The sequence below is a fragment of the Chionomys nivalis genome, chromosome 11 (assembly GCF_950005125.1).
Source record: "Chionomys nivalis chromosome 11, mChiNiv1.1, whole genome shotgun sequence".
Lineage (NCBI taxonomy): Eukaryota > Metazoa > Chordata > Mammalia > Rodentia > Cricetidae > Chionomys > Chionomys nivalis.
Genome location: NC_080096.1, coordinates 74,233,654 through 74,257,015, shown reverse-complemented (window position 1 = coordinate 74,257,015; position 23,362 = coordinate 74,233,654). Strand labels below are relative to the sequence as shown.

The 23,362-nt window shown below is 45.1% G+C and overlaps 1 protein-coding gene across 4 annotated transcripts in view; it reads right to left on the bottom strand.

Moving 5' to 3' along the window:
* The window catches only part of Cdk5rap2 (CDK5 regulatory subunit associated protein 2), a 191,053-nt gene that overhangs the window by 16,157 nt on the left and 151,534 nt on the right, over positions 1–23,362 (bottom strand). For all 4 annotated transcript variants that reach the window (XM_057784811.1, XM_057784814.1, XM_057784812.1 and 1 more), the window contains exons 23-30: positions 23,094–23,326; positions 17,780–17,828; positions 14,911–15,089; positions 10,266–10,385; positions 5,764–5,880; positions 3,601–3,790; positions 2,581–2,705; positions 1,238–1,486 (exon numbers count right to left, since the gene is read on the bottom strand). In XM_057784811.1, coding sequence (XP_057640794.1) covers positions 1,238–1,486; positions 2,581–2,705; positions 3,601–3,790; positions 5,764–5,880; positions 10,266–10,385; positions 14,911–15,089; positions 17,780–17,828; positions 23,094–23,326 — 1,262 coding nt within the window. The remainder of the gene's footprint in view (positions 1–1,237; positions 1,487–2,580; positions 2,706–3,600; positions 3,791–5,763; positions 5,881–10,265; positions 10,386–14,910; positions 15,090–17,779; positions 17,829–23,093; positions 23,327–23,362) is intronic.

Sequence of the window (23,362 nt, the reverse complement as noted above, 5' to 3'; positions counted from 1 at the left end):
GGGAGAAGATACACAATTCCTGTAGCTAAAACCTGGGTACAGGGAAGGGCATAGTAGGATGCAGGACTTGCACCCTGAGGGCTAAGTGACCCACTCAAGGTGGGAAATGTTAGGTTGAGGTCTATGTTTTAGAGTAGAAGAGCTAGTGGGGAAGCTGATTCAGTAACCTGAACATGAGAGGAAAGGGACCCGCAACAAGACTCGGAGGGAATGCATCTGAAACACTTGACTGGAGGTCCATGAGACGTTAGATAATACATGAAGCATTCTCATTCCTGAGAAGCTCCTGAACTCTTAAGTGCTTAATGGGCAGAACAATGCTGTAATTTGTTTTTCAAAGAAATAGACCAGGAGACTGAGATAACTCAGCATGCCAGTGGCAGAACAGTAAGTATGTTCAGGTGCTGGAATCTCCCATGCAAGTTTCTTCCACCATGCCCCACTATGAATGCAGAGTAATGGTACTCCAGGCAGACATGCTTTAATAAGACCACCCCATCTGCTGAGATAAAACCCTGCTGGGTTTTATCCTAATAATATTATTTAACAGCAAGTCATGCTACCATTTATTTTTTAAACTAGAACTCTAAAGCAACAGGGAAATGGTAAGGTAACAGACGGACAATATAGTCGGTAGGAAGCCGATATGTGAGCTGCTTGCTGGTTGGTTCCAGCCCCTGCTGGGTGTGTGGCAAGTCTGCATATCCTCTGCCCTTCCCAGGCATCTCTAGCGCCATACAAGTATACAAGCAAATGCAAATCAGACCCAGTTGTTACCAGGAAGCTTCCTGGGACTTATGAGATGTTGAAAGTCAGAGTAAGGAAGGGGTTTAGGATCTCATTTAAAGGCAACAATAGAGTGGGGAGTTGTAGTGCACACCTTGAAGATGTGCAGGGGAAGGGGGATCCCTTGAGTTCGAGGCTGGCCTGGTATACAGAGTTCCAAGACAGCCATGGCTATACAAAGAAATCCTCTCCTCAAAACCAAAACCAAACAAAACAAAACCAAGGCAAAAGTTCTTGGTGAGCTGTAGGTGGGCCTAAACAGCAAGACGAGACAGCACAGGTCACTGGAAGCCATAACTCGACTTCCAGAGAACCCAGTGCCTACATAGAGACTATGCAACGGTGTTGAAAGGTGAGCTGAGAGCAGCCAGAGGGCATCAATCAGAGGATCACATATCATACTGACCCAGAGAGTTGAATGTCCACAAAGGGAAAAGAGCCTAGCTCCTACCATGCTCATCCAGCTGAAGGGAACATTCGGTGACAGATAGGGTCTTGACAGCCAGAGTGAGAGCCCCTTCCTGGGGCATCTTCGCTCCCTGTGACAGCTGCTCCTCCAGCCTGCTCCTCAGGGTGCTGTTAGTCTGGATGCTCCTCTCTAGCTGCTCACGAAGAGCCCTCATCTCTGTCAGGAGGCCATGCAGGTCGCTGAAAGAATCGGGCCCATTCCAGCCTTCTTTAGATGCCTCACCTTGGGCCTCTGCAGACACATACAAAGGAAAGCTTTGACATTTCCCAAGATCAAAGGTCAGCCATCAAAGAAACTCAAGGGCATTTCAACCCACCACCACCATCCAGCCCCCTCCTAAGAACTAGGTACAATTTAAAATAACAACTCGACTTTAAAAACAAAAATATTGGCTGACTTAATTGCTGCTATTCCACAAGCTAAGTAAGAGCTGGAAATTAATTTCACTTCTGGCCATAAAAGCCTAGCAAATTGCACACCAAACCCCGAAATTATGTCTAGTAGTAATAAAATCTATTTGGACCAGAATTATAGAATGAAAGGGGATGATTTTAAGGGCTACAGTATATTAAAAAGGCAGGGACAATAGCAAGAACAAGAGAAGCAACTTGAGAAGAAGCAAAAGCTGAGAGATGACCCTTTCTAGATAAACTTTCAATAGGGAGAAACCATCTGGAAAATTAGTTTTAGAAAACCCCCCACTGTGCCTCCAAATTGATTCTCAAACATTAGACCTTATAGTCAGGCACTCTGATCTGCATTCTCTAGAAACAGAGCACAACCAAGGCTGAAAAGCACCTAAGAGTAATGTCCAGCATGAGGTGGCACTCTGGAATATCTGTTGGATGAATGACGGGAAATCTATGACAAAGTTATTTCTTGGATGCCTACTATGTGCCAAGAATGTGGCTAAGTTGTTTCAATAAATGCCCTCATTTAACTTTCACAGCTCCACACGGTGGATACTGACAGACCTGCTTGTAGAGGCTATAACTGACCCAGTTACTGGTGAAGTCAGAACAAGCTGAGATGAAAGAAGTGAGACTCCAGACTTTAGCTTTAGGTGATATATACCTGGAAGGCTAAGGCATGCGGATTTTTAATTTAAGGCCAGTCTGTGCTACATAGAAAAACACTGCCTAAAAAACAAAGAGTGGGCCAAAGAGTTTGCTTCTAAATATACCTAGTCTATCTACGGGCCAGTATGGGTTTAATGGTAAGGAGAGGGAAAAACAAGAGCCATGTCCTCCCACACCCAATAAACAGCTTTTTGGGTGAGCTCATAGCCCTGAGATGCCTCAGGCCTGGCCCTGAGCACACAGTACCTCTCTTTGGCTTCCTATGTTCTTCATCCAGCTTCTCATATACCTTCAGCTCCACTCGGAGGGCCTGGAGCAACTTATCGTTCTGTGAGAGCAGCTGTTGCCTTGACTTCATTTCTTCCTGTACCCTGAAATAGACCCAGGAAGGTTGGAAGGGTTAATTCTTCCTCCAGGAGGCTTATGCAGTACTCACAGAATAGGCCTAGGCCATCTCAGCCAGAGGGTGTGGACAAAATGTGCTAGGACATGCATGGTTAAGAGTTCCATCACAGCTCCCAGTTCCCACATAGCCTATGCCTCACACTTAACAGACCTTCTCTCAAGTAACCTTTATAGACATTCTAAAGGAAGGTGTCGTCCAATTCCTGTCAAAGAAATCCAAAAGGCTGTCACTTTCTAGAGGTACATAGGTAGGGAAGATCCAGGACCTCCACTCAAGGATGTCTGATGGCACCTGGGCAGGGATGAGGGAGGTGACTCAGACAGAAGAGACAGCCCTGTGTGTTGACACAAGGAATAAGGTGGAGTCTAAGAGGAAGAATGAGTATATGTACATCTCCCTGGCTCACTCAGAGTCTCTCAGTGACGTATGCCATCTGGAACAAAACTGGAGTCTTTAGAGGGCCAGAAGCCAAACATGATTAAGCATCTACCCTCCTCCCTTCCCTCAGCTCCTACTACAGTCAAGCATAGAACCCTCTCTGGTTTGCCACAGCAACTCCGTCTTAGGGACTATGTGCCTTCTGCCAAACATGGCCATCTCCAATAGTTTCACCTCACATGTTCACTGTGTGCCTCTCTATTAAAAGGGGTCTTTTGAGAAAGCCCTTTCTTGACCACCCTAGTGAAAATACTAGCCACCCCAAGCATCCTCCTTCTTCTTTAGAGGACCATTCCCCATACATTTTATGCTCAGCTGACAATGTTTGTTTCTGCACACTAGGGTTGGAGTCACTGTGCCTCATGCCAACGATCTCATCCTCAGGCACAGCAGGCCATCAGGGCCAGCCGAGTCAAGCCCACCTGCTCAGCTCCTGGCGGCTGCTGCAGATCTCCTGGGTCAGCTGCTGATTGTGTCTCTCCTTCTCACTGATGTCTCTCTGTAACCTTTCATTTTCCTCCTTCACACTGGTGTACTCTTGCTGAAGGTGCTCAAGACTTGCAGCCTTCCTAGACAGGGACTCAAGTAATTTCTCATTCTCTTTCTGTTTATCTGCAAATACCAAAATGAGAAGGGATACCATTTGTTTTTTCCAACCTTATTACCTTGGTATGGCAGTTCAGCTCAAGCACTCCAAGAATACAGAAAAGAATGAGATTTAATCTGGCATTTATAGTTTCGGCATTCCAATTATCCTATGCATTTTAGGCAGGTAAATCTGTCAATATCAAGGCTGCAGATTAAACATCACTAGAATGAAAGGAGTCTATTTAATTTCCTATTACAGAATGGTTCTTGAAAACCTGTTACTTTACCTTAGAGAGTATATATGGTGGGTACAGCGACAGGCAGGAACCCAGATATCAATGAGTAATGGAGAGCAGCAAGCCTCCTGCAGAACTCCACAGGAGGCCATGGGCTCCCCAGAGGAATAAAATACCCTTGGAGGCTCAGGAAACAATAAGACCCCCAGCAGGGAGATGGAGGAAGAGTTCTAGTGCAGCTTCTCCAATTGCTGACTGTGACCCTAACTGAAGCTCTTCACTCCTCAGTGCCTCAGCTTCCTCCCTTGGGCCAGACTGAGGATGCGGAGTTGCTGTCTGGACAGGCTTATTATTAGCCCAGGCCTCAGACACACCACACGAGAGCCAAAGGAGTAGCAATGGTAGCACACCCTAGCACTAACTGTATGGGCACTACAGCAAGCCCTCTCGTGTTTCAATGTCCTGTCTTTGCAGCATGCTGCCAAGGCAGGCCCTGGGAATTTCCCCATCTTCCAGATGAGAAACAAATGAGAGATAGGGGTAAGGCTTCCCTGTAGCCATATGGACAGGAAGGGGCACAGCCTTGGATGTAGATCTACTATTAACCAGGATTCAAGTATTTCCATGTGCGCGAGGGCTCCTGCTGGTCCACATGACATCAGCACAGCTGCATCACTCCATCTCCAACCTGTGCCTTGTCTCTTCTCCTCCTCTGACCCTCAGACACCTTGGATAAGCATCCCTTTCCTTTGTAGACTTGGATCTTGGGGACTTGAGCTGAGGGGCCTGCTTTTTATCACAGCAGGCCTCACTCCTCCTTGCTATAAATTTGCCCATTTCATCCATCGGATTATAGCCTTCTAATGCAAATACGGGCTTGTTTATTTCTGTATCAGTCTACCAAGCTCCTCTGTAGGTCAGGATAGAGAAAAGTTATTGAATGAATGCATGAACTGCATGAGCCCCAGTTTTGACGCTTAAGGCAAAATCAGTATCCATATCACCCCCAGGACTGTGGGATAAGCTGGCCTACATTCCAGCTCCAGCACCTGTAGCTCAGTGACCACACCAGTGCAATTGCTTAGGCTGTGAATTCTTACTTGAGAAACAGGGCTAATAATTCTTCACTCTAGAATCATTATACGTATGAACAGTAACATAAGTAAAAGCTCGTTGGCAGCTAAGCTCCAAGAGAAAGAATTAAGAATCCTTATAAGGAATTCTAGATAAATTTTGTCGGTAGGAGAAAATCTCCAGTAAAGATTTGGCAGTAATAAATTTCCAGTGCTTCTCTCTTCCTGGGATGGGATGAGAAAATACAGTAACATGTGTTGAGACCCTGGTAGAGACTCTGCTCTGGGGTCTTTTTTCTTCTTTCTTTCTTTTTTGATTTTTTGAGACAGGGTTTCTCTGTAACTTTGGAGCCTGGAACTAACTGTTATAGACCAGGTTAGCTTCGAACTCACTGAGATCCGCCTCCCTCTGCCTCCCGAGTACTGGGATTAAAGGGGGAACCACCACTGCCCAGCTGCTCTGGGGGCTTTTTACTCTAGTTGTCACAACAGGTAGGTGCGGTGGTTTGTAACCCACCTGTGCCCTCGTTTTCTTAGCTATAAAACAAGGAATGCTCCACAGGATTGGTGTGCAGTTAAAGGTAGAAAATTGTCAGGTCTGCCCCTTTGGAATCTAGGGTGTCAGCTCCAGATATCTTTTGACAAAGGGTTTTGGAATTTAGGCTGCAGGTGGCCCCTGATTTCTTACCTCTGGCCCCTTTCTCAAGCATAATACTGAGGGCCTGGTTCTGCTTCCTCAGGAAATGTATCTCTGATGTCAGAGAGCTGTGCAGCTCTGAGCCATAAGCAGAAACATTTGTGGAACCTATAAGAACACACAGGAATGGCGACTTATAGACAGCTCCGGACAGGATGGATAAATCTTTCTAGGAAATATGCCGAAATAATGAAGAAATATAGCATGCAATCCTGGCTATGGAAGTAGACAAGAGTGCCGGGCAAAAAATTGAAATCTTGGGGGTAGGGTGGGATGGGGGTAAGGGGAGATGGAGAAAGAAAAGTGTGAAGGAGAGGATGAGGGGAACTTGGGAAAACGGGATGATTGGGGATATAGGAAGGTTGGATAGGGGAGCAGGGAAACTCATATCTTAGTTAAGGGAACCACCTAAGGGTTGGCAAGAGACTTGAACTTGGTGTGGCTACCAGATGCCCAGGGCAATGTCCCCAGTTAGTTCCTTGGGCACCTGAGGATAGGGAACCTGAAATGATCCTATCCTATAGCCATACTGATGAATATCTTACATATCTCCATAGAACCTTCATCTAGCGATGGATGGAGATAGAGACAGAGACCCACACTGGAGCACCGGACTGAGCTCCCAAGGTCCTAATGAGGAGCAGAAGGAGGGAGAACATGTACAACGAAGTCAGGACCACGAGGGGTGCACCCACCCACTGAGACAGTCGGACCGATCTATGGGGAGCTCACCAAGGCCAGCTGGACTGTGACTGAAAAAGCATGGGATAAAACCGGACTCTCTGAACATGGCGGACAATGAGAGCTGACAAGAGGCCAAGGACAATGGCACGGGGTGTTGATCCTACTTCAGGTTCTGGCTTTGTGGGAGCCTAGACAGTTTGGATGTTCAACTTCCTAGATCTGGATGGAGGGGGGAGGACCTTGGACTTTCCACAGGGCAGGGAACCTTGACTGCTCCTGGGACTAGGGAGGGAGGAGAAGAGGAATGGGGGGAAGGGGAAGAGGGGCGGGAGGAGGGGGAGGGAAATGGGAGGCGGGGAGGAGGCGGAAAATTTTTTTTTTCAATAAAAAAAAAAAAAGAAAGAAAGAAAGAAAAAAAAAAAAAGAAAAGAAAACCAGCCCACGAACCATGTAACACACAGCCAGAGTCTAAAGGGCAAGGACAGTGAGCTTAACAGAGAGGCAAGAGGAGGCTTCTATATCACCATGCCCTGAAGATGAACAAAGATGAGAGCTGAACCACAGCAGGGTGAAAGATGACAGTAGCAGCCATCATGGTCAACTGACTCCCAGGCCTTGGGCCTTGTCTCTGAGGCAGCTCGGTCTTTCTTACCCTTTCCCTGTCTTAGGAGAAGGCCCACTCCAATTCCTGACCTAGGCTTGGATGAGGGAATATCCTAAATTCCCCTTTGTCCTCCTGTCCAAGCAGGCAATTACAGCTGCTGAGTCTTCCCCAGAATGCTCAGACTACAGCAGACTTTCTTCTACACTCTAGGCCTTAAGCACCTCGTCTAGTTTCATTCCCTGCTGTTTTACCAATGACGTTATCATCTTGAGCACAACCCTTTCACTACTATTTCATGCTGAAAAACATCTGGTGGTCTTCAGTACAAACAATAAACTTCTCTGCGTCGAATTCAAGCCCCTCCATTGCTCTGCTCCCATGCCACAACAGACACCATTCTCTCTCCATTCAGACCCCAGGCCCAGAAAATGCTGATAACCAGGTGACTTTTATGCTCTTTACACCCACTTCCCCGTCAAAATTATACTCTATCAATTACTGGCTTAATTCCCTTTCTAGAAGTGTACACTGTGGAGACTGGGATCTAGAATTAGATGGGGGGCACTTTATGTCATTGAACCTAGGGCATGCCTCATGCTGGGCACCTCCTTGGCCTCCCAAGCTCAGCACAGCTTTCTTGTCTGCAGCTATTATTGGGGTGCTCCATTCATAGCCGGCCTCGAGCACTTGCAGGATGCCCAGCGTCTTCTCCGTGTGGCAGGCAGATGCTTCCCTCCTGGCTTCTGTACTGATTCAGTTCACTTACTACACCACAACCAAAATGCCACAACCCTGTGCTCCCAGACACCAGGTAAGGACATGGGCAGGGGTCTCTGGCAACCAGTGAGACCTAAGTGAAATCTGCTGAGGGCTTCAAGGAGATGGTGCACTAGAGAAGAGAGAAGCTCCAGACTCTCCTTTCCCATGCCTTGGACACTGTCCTAGGAGGATGGGACACTGACAGTAAATAGTCACCATGGAAGGAAGTCAGCCTAACCCTGCCTCAGAGCTCTCTGCCGCTGGGGTTCTTGTGATCAATGGAGGTATAAAAATCAGCCCTTGTTTCCACTACTTGTTCTCACATTTCTTCCCAGCTCCCTGCAGCTGAAAGCACTGGATATGCACATAAGTGCCTATGGTGTGCACCCACACCCCCTTCTAAACAAGGTGTGGCTAACTCTCCTGGAAATATTCTTCCCACTCTACAGAACTTCTCTGGCACGTGAGTCATACAAAATTAAATCAGATTAATTTTTATTCACAAATGTCTCTTCCCACCATCTTCCCCTACTTGTCCCAGTGAACTCTGGGATCATTTCAGAGTTCCTGCCTATCTCCTGCTTAACAGCTGCAAGGCATCAGGCAAGTTGCCCACCTCCCTGCCAAGCCTTGGTTAGCACAATAAAAACACCCATGCTGCTGTACTGTGGTTCTCATCTGCATTTCTAGATGAACGGAGAGTGGGCCCACAAGAGAACCACAGACTGATCAAAACAAGCAGCAAAAATCCCAACATCGAAACTGATCGATGCCAGGGAATTACCTGAAAATAAATAAATAAATAATAGGCCATAAAACATTCCCAATTCACTAAACCTACCTAGGCCCAACTGCCCTCATGAAGACCAGCTGGAAGCTATGCGGCAAGCCTTTGCTTTGAGTACTACCTCTGCAGTCAGACCAGACAATTTGCTAGAGCCTCTAAGGCATAAGAGTTTTTGATATTCCCCCTTGACATCGTACAGAGTCTTGCCTTTTCAGAGTGATTCCCAAGATGAACATTTCACATCAGGGGGAGGGAGGACTGCTTTTTGTTTTGTCTTTCCAGAAACTGTGACAATAAGGCAAGAACAGCACATCTCTCCATGAGAGTGAAGATTTTATGAGTGCCTTTCAGTAAACGTCCCTGTCAGAAAAATTATTCTACAATTGGGCTCCACTGTAGCCAGTGGCCATTTGAACCCCCCAAATAAACCCATAATTGAATTTGCTGGGGAAAATGTAAAACATAACGAATCTAACTCAGGCATTACCAAGAGTGAACATCAAGGGCCCGGGCATGAATTTCTTTCCTGTGTTTGACATAACTAATAACTCAAATTAATCAAATTTCCTAGGGGTGAGGGAGGAGGATGAAGGGTACATGGGATGAATGGAAGCCCAGGCAGAAGACTGGAAGCTTCTTGCAAACTACAGCAGAAACCGAAGCATAATACGCAGAACTCCCAGAACCAGCCTTATGTGTGGACTACAAAGCAATGAAAAATGGGTTGGGGTCCAAGTCTTGAGTTTTACCAATGAGCCCCACATTTCTAGAACTCAGTGATCTCATCTCTAAAATGGTGTCAGCGTCCTCAATGGCAGAGCATGGAAAGACTGAAAGTTAAACTGGCCGTGTTACACAAAATAGTAAAATAAAACCAACAGTGATAAAAGCAACTATTTATTGAGTGAGCACTGAGCAAGGCCTTGTTCATGACACTGCCTCATTTAATAGCAGAAAAACCATGTTTCATTAAATAACTAAGACTACAGTGAACTGCCAAAGTCAACACCAATCAACAGAAGAGCTACAGCCATACCCCAGGGCAACCCAACCAACTTCAACAATACAATGACTACAGAGGAAACCAAGAGAAGAGAGGAGGAAAGAAGGGAGGGAGGTGTTATAGTGAGCAACAGCTGGTTTCTGAACCATGTGAAGGAGTGTCTTACAGCTGTTCAGTTTTAAAGGAAGACCATTCCCTTCAAAGCAAACTGAGGTGGGATGGGAATAGTGCTGGCCTTTTTTGTCATGAAAGATTTGCCAGATGTCAATTTATGGTGTATTATTGTTGTTGTTGTTTTGAGACAGGGTTTCTCTGTAGCCTTGGAGGCTGTCCTGGAACTAGCTCTTGTAGACCAGCCTGGTCTCAAACTCACAGAGATCCACCTGCCTCTGCCTCTCATGTGCTGGAATTAAAGGTGTGCGCCACCACTACCCGGCTTATAGTCTACCACTGATAAAAAGGAAAAATACGGCTCTATTCTGTTTCAGAATCCCAATCCATACCACTATGATGAGAACACGGTTACAGCTCAGGACCCCAGAGGCCAGCCAATTTCCCCACCCAGTCTGGTTCACAGAGAGCCTCTTCAGGCAAACACATCACAGAGCAGCAACCCACCAAACCCCATTTCTTACCCTGGGAAAGTCCTTCCTTACCTTGGTCAGTCTCAGACCTTTGATGTTCCTGCTGTTTCCGGAGCTTCTCATTTGTTTTAATAAATTCTTCCAAATGCTTTCTCAAAGTTCGAATTTCCTGTATGTGTTCCATTAGTAAGTCTACAGGAAGGAAGAACATTTTAAATTTAAAGTCTGAAGCCCCCAACAAATTGAATAATTGGTAGATTATGCAGAGATATTGAAATTTCAATAGCACTGGATGTATTGAGATAGTCAGTAGCTGGCAATTCTTTCCCAGGTTTGGGGAGGCCAAGCTATTTCCCACAGCCCATAGTCATGGCTCAATAATGGCTCTCTGCAGCCCTCCATGAGGAAGTAACTTTACATCACACACAAAAATTATACTCCATACAATTTTAATGCTAACTCTAATGCAGCCTTTTATTCTTCTCAATATCAAATATTAATTTAAAATCTTCCTTATGGTGAAACTAACAGATCACTTTCAAGTTAGCCTGAACTGCCTGAGAGTTGATTAAATTACCTTTCTAATGAATCCAGATAATTTTCTAGGCTAGTTTTCTTTTTTTTTCTGCAATGAGTATGTTATCCCTTTATCATTCATTAATTTCAAGACTTAAAACAATGCTAGTGAGAGAGGTAATAAAAAGAATGTTTTTCAGATCACTGCTGTGTGAGTATAAATGTGTATGACCCTCTGGGGCTACTGATATCACTAGTTTTAGGAAAGTTCTCCAGTGTCGGTTCCCAAATAGTTCTACTTCCAGGACTCTATTTAAGGAGCTCACGTGAGATGCTTACAGGCACTTGCCAGAATGCATGAAAATACTCATCTAAGTTTACAAGTGACAGGAAACTGAAACAGCTCAAATTGTTCATTGAACCGAGATCCATTCACTATGCTGAGGGATTACACAGCTATTAAATTATGCAATGAAAACTATAAATATGGAAAACGTGTTATGTTATGGCAAATTTCAAAAGATATAAAATTGGTTACAACATAATCCCAACTCTATATAAGAACATACAGGTAGTATAAACAAATAAACCAAAAAAAGCAATTACAATGAAATATTAATTGTAGTTACCTCAAGGTGATAGATTTCAGACTTTTAAAAACCTCCATTTGACATTTTAACATATCACTTAATAAATACTTAATTTTTCCAAATTTCCTAGGATGATCGTGTATTAATTTTTTTACCTTCTGCCACATCTCACTTCAACAGAGAAAAAAGGAAGAATAGTTTCACTCTAGAGGAGGATTTTCAGAGTCAGTGTTTAAAACATAATCACATTAAATATCCAAAGGCAAAACTAATGTCTTTAATTCATCAATTAGGGTACACTCAGTATGTCTTAGTAATGTTTGTTTTAAAACATTATACTAATGTTATGACCCAGTTTTAATTCCTCCAAAATGGCTTTCATTTAAAAGTAGCACAATGTTACAGATCTTTTCCTAATTAAATAGTAATTTTGCCATGAATTTGAATGTTTATGAGATGACTTAATTCCCAGACCTTCAGCTATCTCCTATTAATGCCAGAAGTGCGGCAAGTCATTTAGTGGAATGTCTGCCTCCTGCTGCAGCACGGCGGGAAAGGCTGTCTGTGCACATTTGTGGTGTGCCCAGCACTGGTCCTCCCGGCCCAGCCTCGAGGTCCTGCCAACCTTCTTCCAGAAGTCCGTCAGCCCAGAGTCAGCCAGCTCACTGGTTTGGACTGCCACCTTCCTTGCTGGTTTATTTGAGTCACACACTGCTGACTGTGGAGTGATGATGCTCCACACAAGCCATCTTTCAGAGTGAGGATTATCACATGGGCTGAAGGAAACACCCCCAGGGGAATTAGACACCATGCATTAATTATGCAGTCATCCAGAGGAGAACGAAATACTATAGCACCTTCCAGTAAACTCTTCCAATAAGTCCTAACTTGTAAAAACCATAAATCCTATAAAATCTGCCACACACAGAAAAGAAGAGAAAAAATGTGTGTCTTCTGCTGGATAGTTCCAAATTTAGAGAATCTATATTAAGAAAATGCCCTCAAAGAGGAAGACTTTGTATTCAAGACTCCCCTGCAGCACTGTTTACAATTGTGAGAAAGTGCTGAGCTCTAGGAACAGAAGGAAAACTGCAGTTCAGCCATCAAAGGGCTGCTCCAAAGCCACTAAAAGTGACATTATCTGACAACATGTCAAAAAGTCTATGAAAGAATGGTAAGCGAGCAAAGAAAAAAGTGCCAAATTATTTCCCTATACATATTACAAACGTGACAAAAGGAAAAACAGATGCAGAGAAGAAAAGCTGAAGAGAAATTAAAACAAAACAAAACAAAAAAGCAACAGTGGCTATATTTCAATGGCTCCAGAGCACTTGGATCCCACTCAAGAAAGGGCTAGTGATGCACTAAGGGCACAGGCAGCCCAGACACGTCCTTGATGAACAGAGACAAGAGACAGGCCTGAATTACTTTGAGATTTGGAAAAATTAAATTTTTATCTATATTTATTTTAACCTTTATCTCTTATATTAAAAAAAAAATACAGTGATAGGCAGAAGAGAGCTGTGCCTAAGACCACATAGAGAAAATGGGATCACATTCCCTCTGAATGATCCATTCACGCTGCTCCTCCACCCATGTGATCAGACCTCATGCAGTGGTTTCAGTATCCTGGAGAGGGGCTAAGTGTTACACTGGACTAAGTACAGAAGTGGGGTGCACTAAGGACAGGGAAATGATTTATAGTCTAACCTAAAGTAGAAGAGGGCAGAACCCACAAGCAGAAGTGATGGAAAAATCAAGTACTCACAAAAATCTCTAAGGGATACCACCAGAAACTCCAGGAAATAAGGTCTAGGTGACTGGCCACTGGAAGATTTGGTTGGTTCCTGAGTTATACCAAGAATGTGCATGTCATATTCTAGGTACGTCTAAGATGTGGGACTGAGTATCCAGAGGAGCCTCAGAGGACACCATGGGGCAAAGACTTGTGTAGGAATAGGAAGCAGCGGGGCTGCATCCCTGGCACCCGGCCGCCCGCATGCCTAGCTTATGCCCCGAAATAATTACACAGAAACTATATTCTTTTAAACACTGTCTGGCCCATTAGTTTCAGATTTTTATTGGCTAGCTCTTACATATTGATCTAACCCATTTCTAATATTTTGTGTAGCACCACGAGCTGGCTTACCAGGAAAGATCTTAACCTGCGTCTGTCTGGAGTGGGAGAATTATGGCGACTGTTGACTTGGCTTTTTTCTCCCAGCATTTTGTTTTGTCTACTCCGCCTATCTAAATTTTACCCCATCAGAGGCCAAGCAGTTTTTTTATTAATTAACCAATGAAAGCAACAGATAGAAAGATGACCCTCTTCCATCAGACTTGGCTCTAGTATCATTGACATATTGGTTGGTTTCTCCATCTAAAAGAAATCTAGTTGTTTAAACCAAACACTTCAAATATTTTTAAAAGCAATGGCTTATGTAATTTAGTATTAACAAAAGGTTTTAGCAAGGAGTGCTAGTGTCCAGTGTTGTGTTACAAAATCCACTGTGGTGATTTAGAAAAAACCCACTGGAATAGGCAAGAGATCAGAGACCATCAAGAAAGGTACAGAGTTTATACATATTAAAGGCCTGACACATAGGCTGTGCTCCACACCTTGCCTTCTTGTGAATGAGCTCATGTGGACCATGCACATTACCTACAGCTACTTTGTGCTTTAGAGCAGTGCTCTGCAACTGTAAGAGGACACACCCTGCACAGCCTCCGATACTTGCTATCTGCCCCTTGGGTGGAAAAGTCTGCTAAGCACAAGTCCGTCTGGCCTGCCTCTATAGTACTTTGGATCTCTGAAACATACTGAATGACAAACAGTAAGTCCAACTTCTACCCCAAGAGAAGAAATGAAGGCTGTAAGCAGAAAGGAGAATGGGGAAGGCCCTGGGAAGCTGATTTGGCCAGTTTAGTTCACACCTAGCAACAGAACAAGGCAGAACATCTGTGCTCTGAAATTCCCATGCTGAAGCCCTTAGCACAGGTGTGATGGTGTCAGGGAGTGGAGCCCCTGGAGGAAATTAGGTCATGAGGACGCAATGCCTGTGAATTAATGTTCTTGTGGACAGACCATAGGGATCTCCCCTGACCTTTCTTCCTCTATGTCAGAATTCAAGTGGGAAGAGGATGCTCACAGAACTCAACTACACTGCCTGTAAGGCACACTGACCTCTGCTTTCCGCACACCAGAATTGTGAGAGATGGATCTGTGCTGTCTGCTGTCCCTTGTATTCAGCTGTAGCAGCCTGAGTAGACCAAATTAAAGGGCCTGATACCATGGCCAAGAGTCATCCCTTAAGGGACCTGCTTCAGGATGTGCAGAAACTAAAGGACAACTAACAACACTGACATATCCCCAGGGCTTTCTACCCACCCTTTGAAAAGAGCAGATTGCCCGAATCATCATTTAAAAAGAAACCAAGACTTCCTCACTGCTAGCACACTGCAACATCATGGCTCCTTCCGCTGATAAATCATCTTCCATGAACAGCTCTGGTTCTCCCTCCATTGGTGAAATGGTCAGACATAAACCCATTCTGCTCATCAAAACAAGACGGGCTGGTTATGCCTAAGGTGCTTAGTGAAGCTCAGCTCACCTTGAGGAAAATGGTTCTCCATAGCAGGGAACTTCCCAGTCTTGCTGTCTGTCTTCTGGTCTAGAGACAGGAAGGATTTATCAGACATCTCATCATCTGAGAGTGCATGAGAGGCAGAAGGCTCGGCAGAGTCAGGCAGGAGATGATGATGGGTTAAGTTGTCTTCTTCAGTTCTCAACCTTCAAGATCAAAAGAAAAGTTATATCCAAATACAACCTCCTGAGATCATCTAGTGAAGACTGGATTTATAAATGTATGTATGTATATACATATATATGTAATAATTATAATTAAAGAATAAGAATCCATGAATTTGAGAAGAAAGGGAGATGGGAGGAACTGAAGGGAAGAAGCAATAATATAAAAACAATACTCATCCGATATTCTCAAAAATGAATAAAACGAAATTAATTCTTAAAATTTTAAAAAGAAATCTCATTTCCACACCATGATCCCAAGCTGGACCATGTGTTTGAATACTTAGGGATAACTTTCTCTTTGTGACTGACCATCCATAGAACCTCAGTCAGTCCTTAGAAGGGCCTCCATGGGCTTAAGTCTGGAATCAAGGAAGAAAAGGAAGGGAAGAGACTGTGCTTGTCCAACACTGTGATTTATAGGGCAGCAGCCTGAGACAGAGCATGATTCAGGGGCACCTGTTCACAAAGTGCTGTTCTGTCCCAGGGTTCTGGATCTTTATTTGTCCTCACGGACACCCTCTGAGGAAGGAAGCACTATTGTCCTTTACAATCGAGGAAGCCAAGGTGCATCATGAGCCAGGTGCTGTCTCGGTTCATAAGTGGCACCACTCAGATTAGACCTATGCGTATCTGGCCCCACAGCCCCAGGAGAATGTGGGAGTCCATCCCAAAGTCACAGGATGGCCTTAGACCAAAAAATATCAAAGATTTCTTGACTCCCTTGGCAGGTTTCCATATTATCATTCTGGCAATCATCTGGTTAGTAACCTGGATTTGCAAGGACCACCTAAGCCACAAGAAAAAAACAGCTGAATGCTGTGAAAAGCCAATGTGAATCTCCATTATAGATAAGCTCCTTAATTTAAGCTTTTTGTACTCCCCCTTTCCCTATTACTTCTCGTCAGTGGCCAGTCTCATTATTCATGTACTTAGACAAGAGCAAAGGACTCCAAAGCTGCAGTGCATCCATTAACAGGTAAACACCGGGTGCAGCTGAGCCCAGACAGTGTGATGGATGCCAGGCTTGCTGCTGCCTTCCAAACGTACAGTGAGGGCCAAGAGTACCCATTTCATTAGCACAGGAGTGACCTGTGAGTGCTGAGCCTACAACTGAAAATAGCAGAGCAGAAGGAAGAGCAGCAAACTCAGAGATGGAAAGGAGAAACACCTGGTTGAAGAGGACAGAAAGATGTTCCTTGCCTCCCTCCCACTGAGTCTCTGGACACACTCGGTCTTCCAGAACAGCAAGTCTAAAAAGCTTCATCCTTACTTTCTCCACTTCAAAGACCCCCATTAGTCCTGTAGGAGAGTGTTGGACTGAGAATCCTAAAAACAGCTTCTATGGACCACCTAGTGGGCCTGGCTTGCCCCTGGAGCCATGTCTCCTTTACATCAGTCATGGACATAGTCCAGGGAGGTCCCAGTACCATCACTTTGATTCTTTAGATCCTAAGACTAGTTGGGACCAGCCCCACTCAAAGGCCTTCCTTTCCCTCTCCACAGCTGCCAGCAGGATGTGGAATAAGAATGGATGCATGGGTTCAACTAGAAGGTAACTCTGGTGACACTGCAGAGGGAAGAGTGTTTCTTTTACAACTACAGTCACCTTGATAACAACATTGTCCAGTGAGGTAGGGACCTCCCTGCCTACTCTCCATAATGATGGTAATGATGCTGCTGGCCTCTGTGAAGCCAATGAAATCTACGTTTCTACATCCCAGACTATCCATTTCTTCACTTCACTCCAAGGACCCCCAAGCCACACACATTAAAGAAGGTACTCCAAAGCATACGAAGCGTTAAGTGGGCAAGCCCTCAGCACAGCCAGTTGGCTGAAGAAGTAAGCAAAGAAAGCATATAATCCATGCTATCATTCTTATCCTCAAACGACAGCACAGAAAAACTGGTGCTAGAACACGGCAGACTGGAGTTCTAGTTCCAGCTCTACCACTCAATGAAGGTACACAGCTCTGAACCACAAGTTCCTCATCCTGAAGTGTGAATGAAAATGCTTGAATTGTGGCATCAGAAGCAGTAAGGGTGAAACCCCGTCGGTGCTAGACAATGTTGTTCTCCTTAGAGAGGAGTGAGCCAAATGGGAATGTAGCACACACCACATGGTTAAGTGCTTCATGGAACTATGTCAAGTGGTATGGCAAGAACAGCTGATGCTGGAACAGAAAGACACAGGGTGTTGGCAAGGTCCATGGTCATTTCTGTTCCAGCTGTCTCTGAGGAATGGCTTTCCTACTGCTCAAGAAAAGTGACAAAGTACATAGCTATGTAGAGCGGGTCAGGAGAATAAGGAGCCCGGTAAGGAGGCATGGGGCAGAGGGTAGGAGCTGCAGGGAGGGAAGGAAAACAAATCAGTTGGCACATGCTCCAGTGCCAGGCTTAGGACAGTGGGACCCTCAGCTTCCTACAGGAAGATCTGCTTCAGTTACTGACAGAAACACCACGAGTCACCTGAACCCAGTGTGTGCAGCTGCAGGACTCATAGTGGTGGACGTGGGTTGCTGTGCAGTCACTGTTGGTTCTATGGGTGCTGGTGCCTTATTTACAAAAAAACATAAAGTTGCAGAAAACAGGGAGCTTTCAATTTTAAAAACTGGCAGATAAGTCAAAGCTGGCAACTCCTGGAGTTTCCTTAAGGAGCGCTACACACTTACCTCTCCTGCAGGTCCCTCTGGTGACGCAGTTCTGCTCCGGCCAACGTTCCTAGGAGCACAGAGAACATTAGAGGGTGAAAAGAGCTTTTAACAACTGTTCACCGATACTTCCTTGTTCATATGTTTGCAAAGGCAAGGATCCATCTTAAAGCTCTTGACCACAGACCTTGGGAGTGGGATCACGCAGCCCAAGTTCATACACACTAATTCAGGCACTCGTTCTAGCTGAAAGGAAGGAATCTAGAAAGCAGCCACCATGGTGGTCTCTGGATGCAGCTCTTTCCTATGTCTAAAACACAGACAACAGCAGGGTCTAGTGGCAAAGGCCTGTCATCCTAGATATTCAAGTGGCTGAAGATCATAAATTCAAGCCAACTTCTGGGGGTATTAGAGACAGCTTAGTTGGTAAAGTGCCTACCACACAACCATGATTTTTTTTTCCAGATGTGGTAGCTTGGGCCTAAAACTGCAGCACTGGAGAGGAAGAAACAAAAGGTGTCCAGGACTACCTGGCCAGGCAGTAAAGAAAAGAACAGTGTTTCCAAGATGAAAGGGAGACCCTGCCTCAAAAAAAAAAAAAAAAAAAAAAAAAAAACAAGGAAGACGTGTGACATCAACCTCTGCCCTCCACTCCAGCAGTCCCCATCTTCCACACACACACACACACACATATATATACATGCCTGCACAAACACATGTACATATGCAGATACAAAATAAAAGGAGGGCTAGAGACACAGTTAGTGGTATAGTACAACACATGTGAAATCCTGGGTTCTAGTCCCAGAACCACAGAACACAACACAAAATCCTCTGGCACTAGCGGAAGGAATATGTGCTCACCTTGAGCAGTGGGTAACAGAATCATAAAGCCTCCCTCTTCCCACCCTATCTGCAGGCACGATCCCGAACCTCCCACCCTCCCCTCTGCAGGCACGATCCAAACTGCCTTCTGTTCTCCCTTTCATGAACGTGGGAAGAGGATGCTGACTTAAGTTTTTCACATCACACTTTATGACGAGCATTTCTTTTACGAAGTTTGTTTCAGAAGCCTCCGCTGTGAAGACTATGCTAACATTCTATGGCAGGCACACATGGATTGGATCTTGTAGTTCCCTACTGGATATTTAGGTCACCTCCAAGTTTTAATTTTAGTAAATAAGTGAGACAAATATATATGTGCATATGGCTTTATCTGCATTTAAATTATTTCCCTAGGAAAGGCTCTCAGAACTGGGATTAGTGGGGAAAGCAGTACTGGAGTGCAGTTGAAGAGGCCACTGTTGACAGCAGGGGAAATGACTAACAGAAATGACAAAAGAAAACAAAAATAAAGCCAGGATGCTGTGGGGAAAGACGCTGTGCTCTGTTCCCAAGTGTCATCATTTGAAAGGATGCAAGGGCCCAGGTTTCAAAGCAACTAACAACTTTATTTTAAAAATACTTCAAAACTCTGGAAATTGCAGACCAGGATAGCTCTTTGAAGAAACTGATGCATGGCTAAAGAAAAAAAAAAAAGCCCTTCTATTGCTGCCTTGAAAAATGAGACTATAATTAGCCTGTACCTACAGCGCTCTAAACTCCCAAAAGGAAAAGTCCCCAAACATCACTGGTAAGGAAAAGGGCACCAAAGCAAGCATGTTTGCTTTATGTCTTGTGATTCAGCTTACGGTTATCACAGGGAGGCCTGTATGGCAGCCAGGCCCCCCTCCATCCCAGCAGGTCACCATACACTTGACACTGCATAGCACTGTCACCCACAGGCAAAAGACAAATGGCCACAGTGAGGAGGCAGCAGCCCTGAATACAATCCCTTTACATGTACTCTCTGTCTCAGTCTTCCTATAATCCCAGAGTGTCAGCACTTCCCTCCACTCTACAGCAGAAGTGCAAGGCCAAGGCTCCAGGCTCCACTCTCACTTGACTGCACTTCAGTAAGGGGCAGGGTCATGGCAGGTGTAGATCTACGCATGGACCTTGCTGGCTATACCTTTCCCATACTAGTGTGATGCTGTAGCTTCCACAAGGCAAGGAGAGGTTGGCAGTCCCCCCAGCCTGGTAGGTGCCCTCAAGTCTGCAGTCCCTATGTCTGCCTTCTGCACTCCTCCTCAAAAAGGGAAAGTCACATCTGACTGGGTCAGAGCTCAAAGTCCTGAAGGACAATTTATAATGGGCAGGACACTTATCTTCTGAAAGAACAGTCTAATTAACACTGGGGCTGTTCACCAACCTTCAGGTAACAAAAGCCTCTGATATCACAGATCTCAAGACAGGCCACCATTTAGCCCTGCGCTGCCAACAGTTAGAAGCTGTACAAGTACTGCCAGGCATATAGAAGGTGGTGGCCTGCTGTATGGGCATCACTGTGAACTTAGCGTCATGTCATTTGTGCACAGGATAGGAGCCTTTGGTCTGGGATAACTTCAAGCATCCTGCGCTTCCTGACCACAAGCCCATCTTAAAACCCTCAAAGACCTGGCCTCCATGCACATGGGAGGAAGTACTCCAATGACACCATCAGATTGAGTCTGTGAAATAAAAGATCTTTTGGGGAGCTTGTATTACACCTGTTCCGTCATCACAATAGGGTCCTTTTAAAGCGAAGTGGCAAACGGCCATCTTTGTGGGATTCATGAAGAGATCATAACAACTGATAAACTGAGTTTCTTGGTAGAAACTGCCTCCACACGGGTGGTAGAAGACCATCTGTCAGATTTGTAGGAGCTTCGCATGCATGTCATGAAAACACTGCTCCCATTTCTCTGGCAAACCTAAGAGCTCTGAGCTCGCACAGTGAGGGAGTGTCATCTTTGTAACACAAAATCAAGAAAAAGCAAAAACCAAAGGCTAGCTTTGCTTCCTTGTGTGACAAGCAAGAGGATCACAGTGCAGAAGTTGACCTGTGAAAGGCTGACCCAGTCTGCCTCCTGCTGTTGCTCAGAAGCCTCTTTGGGCACAGAACTCTCCACTCAGACTCCACCTGTCCCACACACTCAATACCTGGCATCTCCAATCCAACTCCATGCTTCTTCCTACCTGTCTATTATGGCTCCTCCCAGAAGCCTGGCACACAGGGTATACAAGGATGGCTGCAGAGTTGTCCTGTCTGCCCTTGGTGAGTTCACTTTCAAGGAGGGGCAGCATGGTGGTGGTGGGAGGACTCCAGAGAAGATAAGCATAGTCCATCCTCAGCTGGGGGAAGGGGGATTAGAGGAGGAGGGATGGAGGGAGCTCTGCCTCTCAATTTTTTTCTTTTTTCTTTCTTTTTTTTTTTTTTTTTTACAAAAAGTAAAAAAGATTGCTGTTGTTGTTGTTCATTTGTTTAAGGCAGGATCTATGTATCCTAGGCTGACCACAAACCTACAATCCTCTTTTCTTCATCCCTGCTTGGAAGATAAACCTGTATCACCATGCCAGGCTTCTGGGTTATATTTTTGGAGCAAGAAAACTAATTTAAATGGAGAAAGTGATTCCATGGTGACAGGAATCAGAATCCTTTGTTTGATAGCCTGGGCCAGTGATACAACCGAAACTCTCCTGTAATCATTACTGTCACCTCCCAAACGCATACTGTTTCCAAGGGCAACGTGAAGCACTTTAAATAATCTCACTTAATTCTTACAAACAACTCTGTTGAAGGTGGGTGTTGCTAACTCCATAGAGGATATCTGACTCTTAAAGGCTAATGACCCATATACCAGGGTATTAGTTCCAATCTCTGATTCCCTGAAATATTCCTGTGATAGCCTCCAGCACAGAGTCAGACTGTCATGTATGAGTTGCAGATAACCCAGAGTGAAGAACAGGAAACAGCTCTCTCTCCTACTTGGGGTGAACAAAGAAAGCCTTCTGTAGAGAGTGAGTGTAGCCTGTGTAGAAAGGCACTGGTTTGAACAGTCACAGAAGGGGAAATGCAATGTCCAAGCAACAGGAACACTTGGTCCTTGCACCCAGACTAACAGCAATGTGAGTGGGACACATATATCCCAGTGATTAGAACAGCTGTGCTCATCATGAAATTAAAGTGCACACACAAGATCCACAGTAAACTGTCTATTCTATGTGAATGGGAGGCAGAAGAGCAGTCAATCCTGACTGCACCAAGTCCACTGTGTCTCTGCGTAACTTACTTTTCACACATGTAAAGCGCACACGGTTCTGACTCAACATAAACTCATGTGGTAGGAAGTACTTCGTCATGAGAGCTATATGTTACTCACACAGTTAAGGCCTCACAGCTACCACTTATCCCTTAGAGTGATTTTGCCACCTAAGTATTAGAGTGCTGAGGTTATAGGTAAGCAAAGTCAGAAGGTCCACATCTTACAGGGGAAGCCAAACCTCTGGTCTACACAGCTTGACTCAGTGACTACATTTGTCATTGTAGACCCTCAATCTTGGATATGAAAGTAATATTCCTAACCCCCAGGCTCATCACCAACACAACCAAGTGTGGTGGTTTGAATCAGAATGGCCCCCACAGGCTTATATATTTGAATGCTCAAACACCAGGAAGTGGCACAATTTGAAAGGATTATAAGGATTAGGAGGTGTTGCCTCCTGGGGGAAGTGTGTCCCTGGGGGTGGGCTTTGAGATTTCAAAAGTCCACAAGGCCAGTCTCAGTCTCTTTCTCTCTCTCTGCCTACAGACATGATGCAGTTGCCCATTACTGCTCCAGTGCCTGCCTGCATGCTGCCCCGCTCTCCACCGTGATGATAATGGACTAAACCTCCGAAATGAAGGATTTCTTTTGTAAGAGTTGCCTTGGCCATGGTGCCTGGTGTGGCAATAGAGAAGTGACTAAAGCATTGAGTTATCACTGCCCACTTCCAACCAAATAACTACTAAAATACCAAAAAGGCTACCAATAGATTTAGTGGGAACAGACAGACTTATGCTAAGAGATAAGATGTGAAATCCAAGCTCAGCCATTTATTCCTGGCATGACCACAGATGGTGTATTTCCTGTCATGGGCCACACTCACCACACCATAAAACTGGACTCACTAACTCTTCCACTGTGAAGACCAAAAAAAAAAAAAATGCAACAGGTGAAGAGACGGGATGTCAGCGGGTGGCAGGAGCATTATAGAGATTGTCAAGGAGGACATCCCCAGTAGAATGGCCGAGAAAAAGAAGGAGGAAGGAGAGACGTAACATGCAAAGACCATGAGGAAGAAGGCTGTTGAGCCTAAGGGCTGAACAGGTCAGTGTGTATAGCTGGCAAGGAGATGCGCAAAGCCAAGGAGTGAATTCTGCCAGTGCCCAAGCAAGAAGTCAGAGAGTATAGGAGCAGTGCCTCTACCCACTTACCATGGAGAAACAGCTTTTCCAGTTGCTCAGGCAGCTCAGCACACTGTGTTAGCTGTTCCCGGAAGCCCTCAGCCACACAACTATCCACATCGCTGGCCTGCAGAAGCTCCTCAAATGCCTTGATCATGGTGCTCATGTGTTGACGGTAAATGACACAGATGTCATGGCTATCCTTAATCTGCTGCCGCTGAAGGGAGAGCTCCCTGGCTTGGGACTGAACCAATGAATCGTATCTGATAAAAGAGGGAAGGAAAATGTGTGTGTCATTT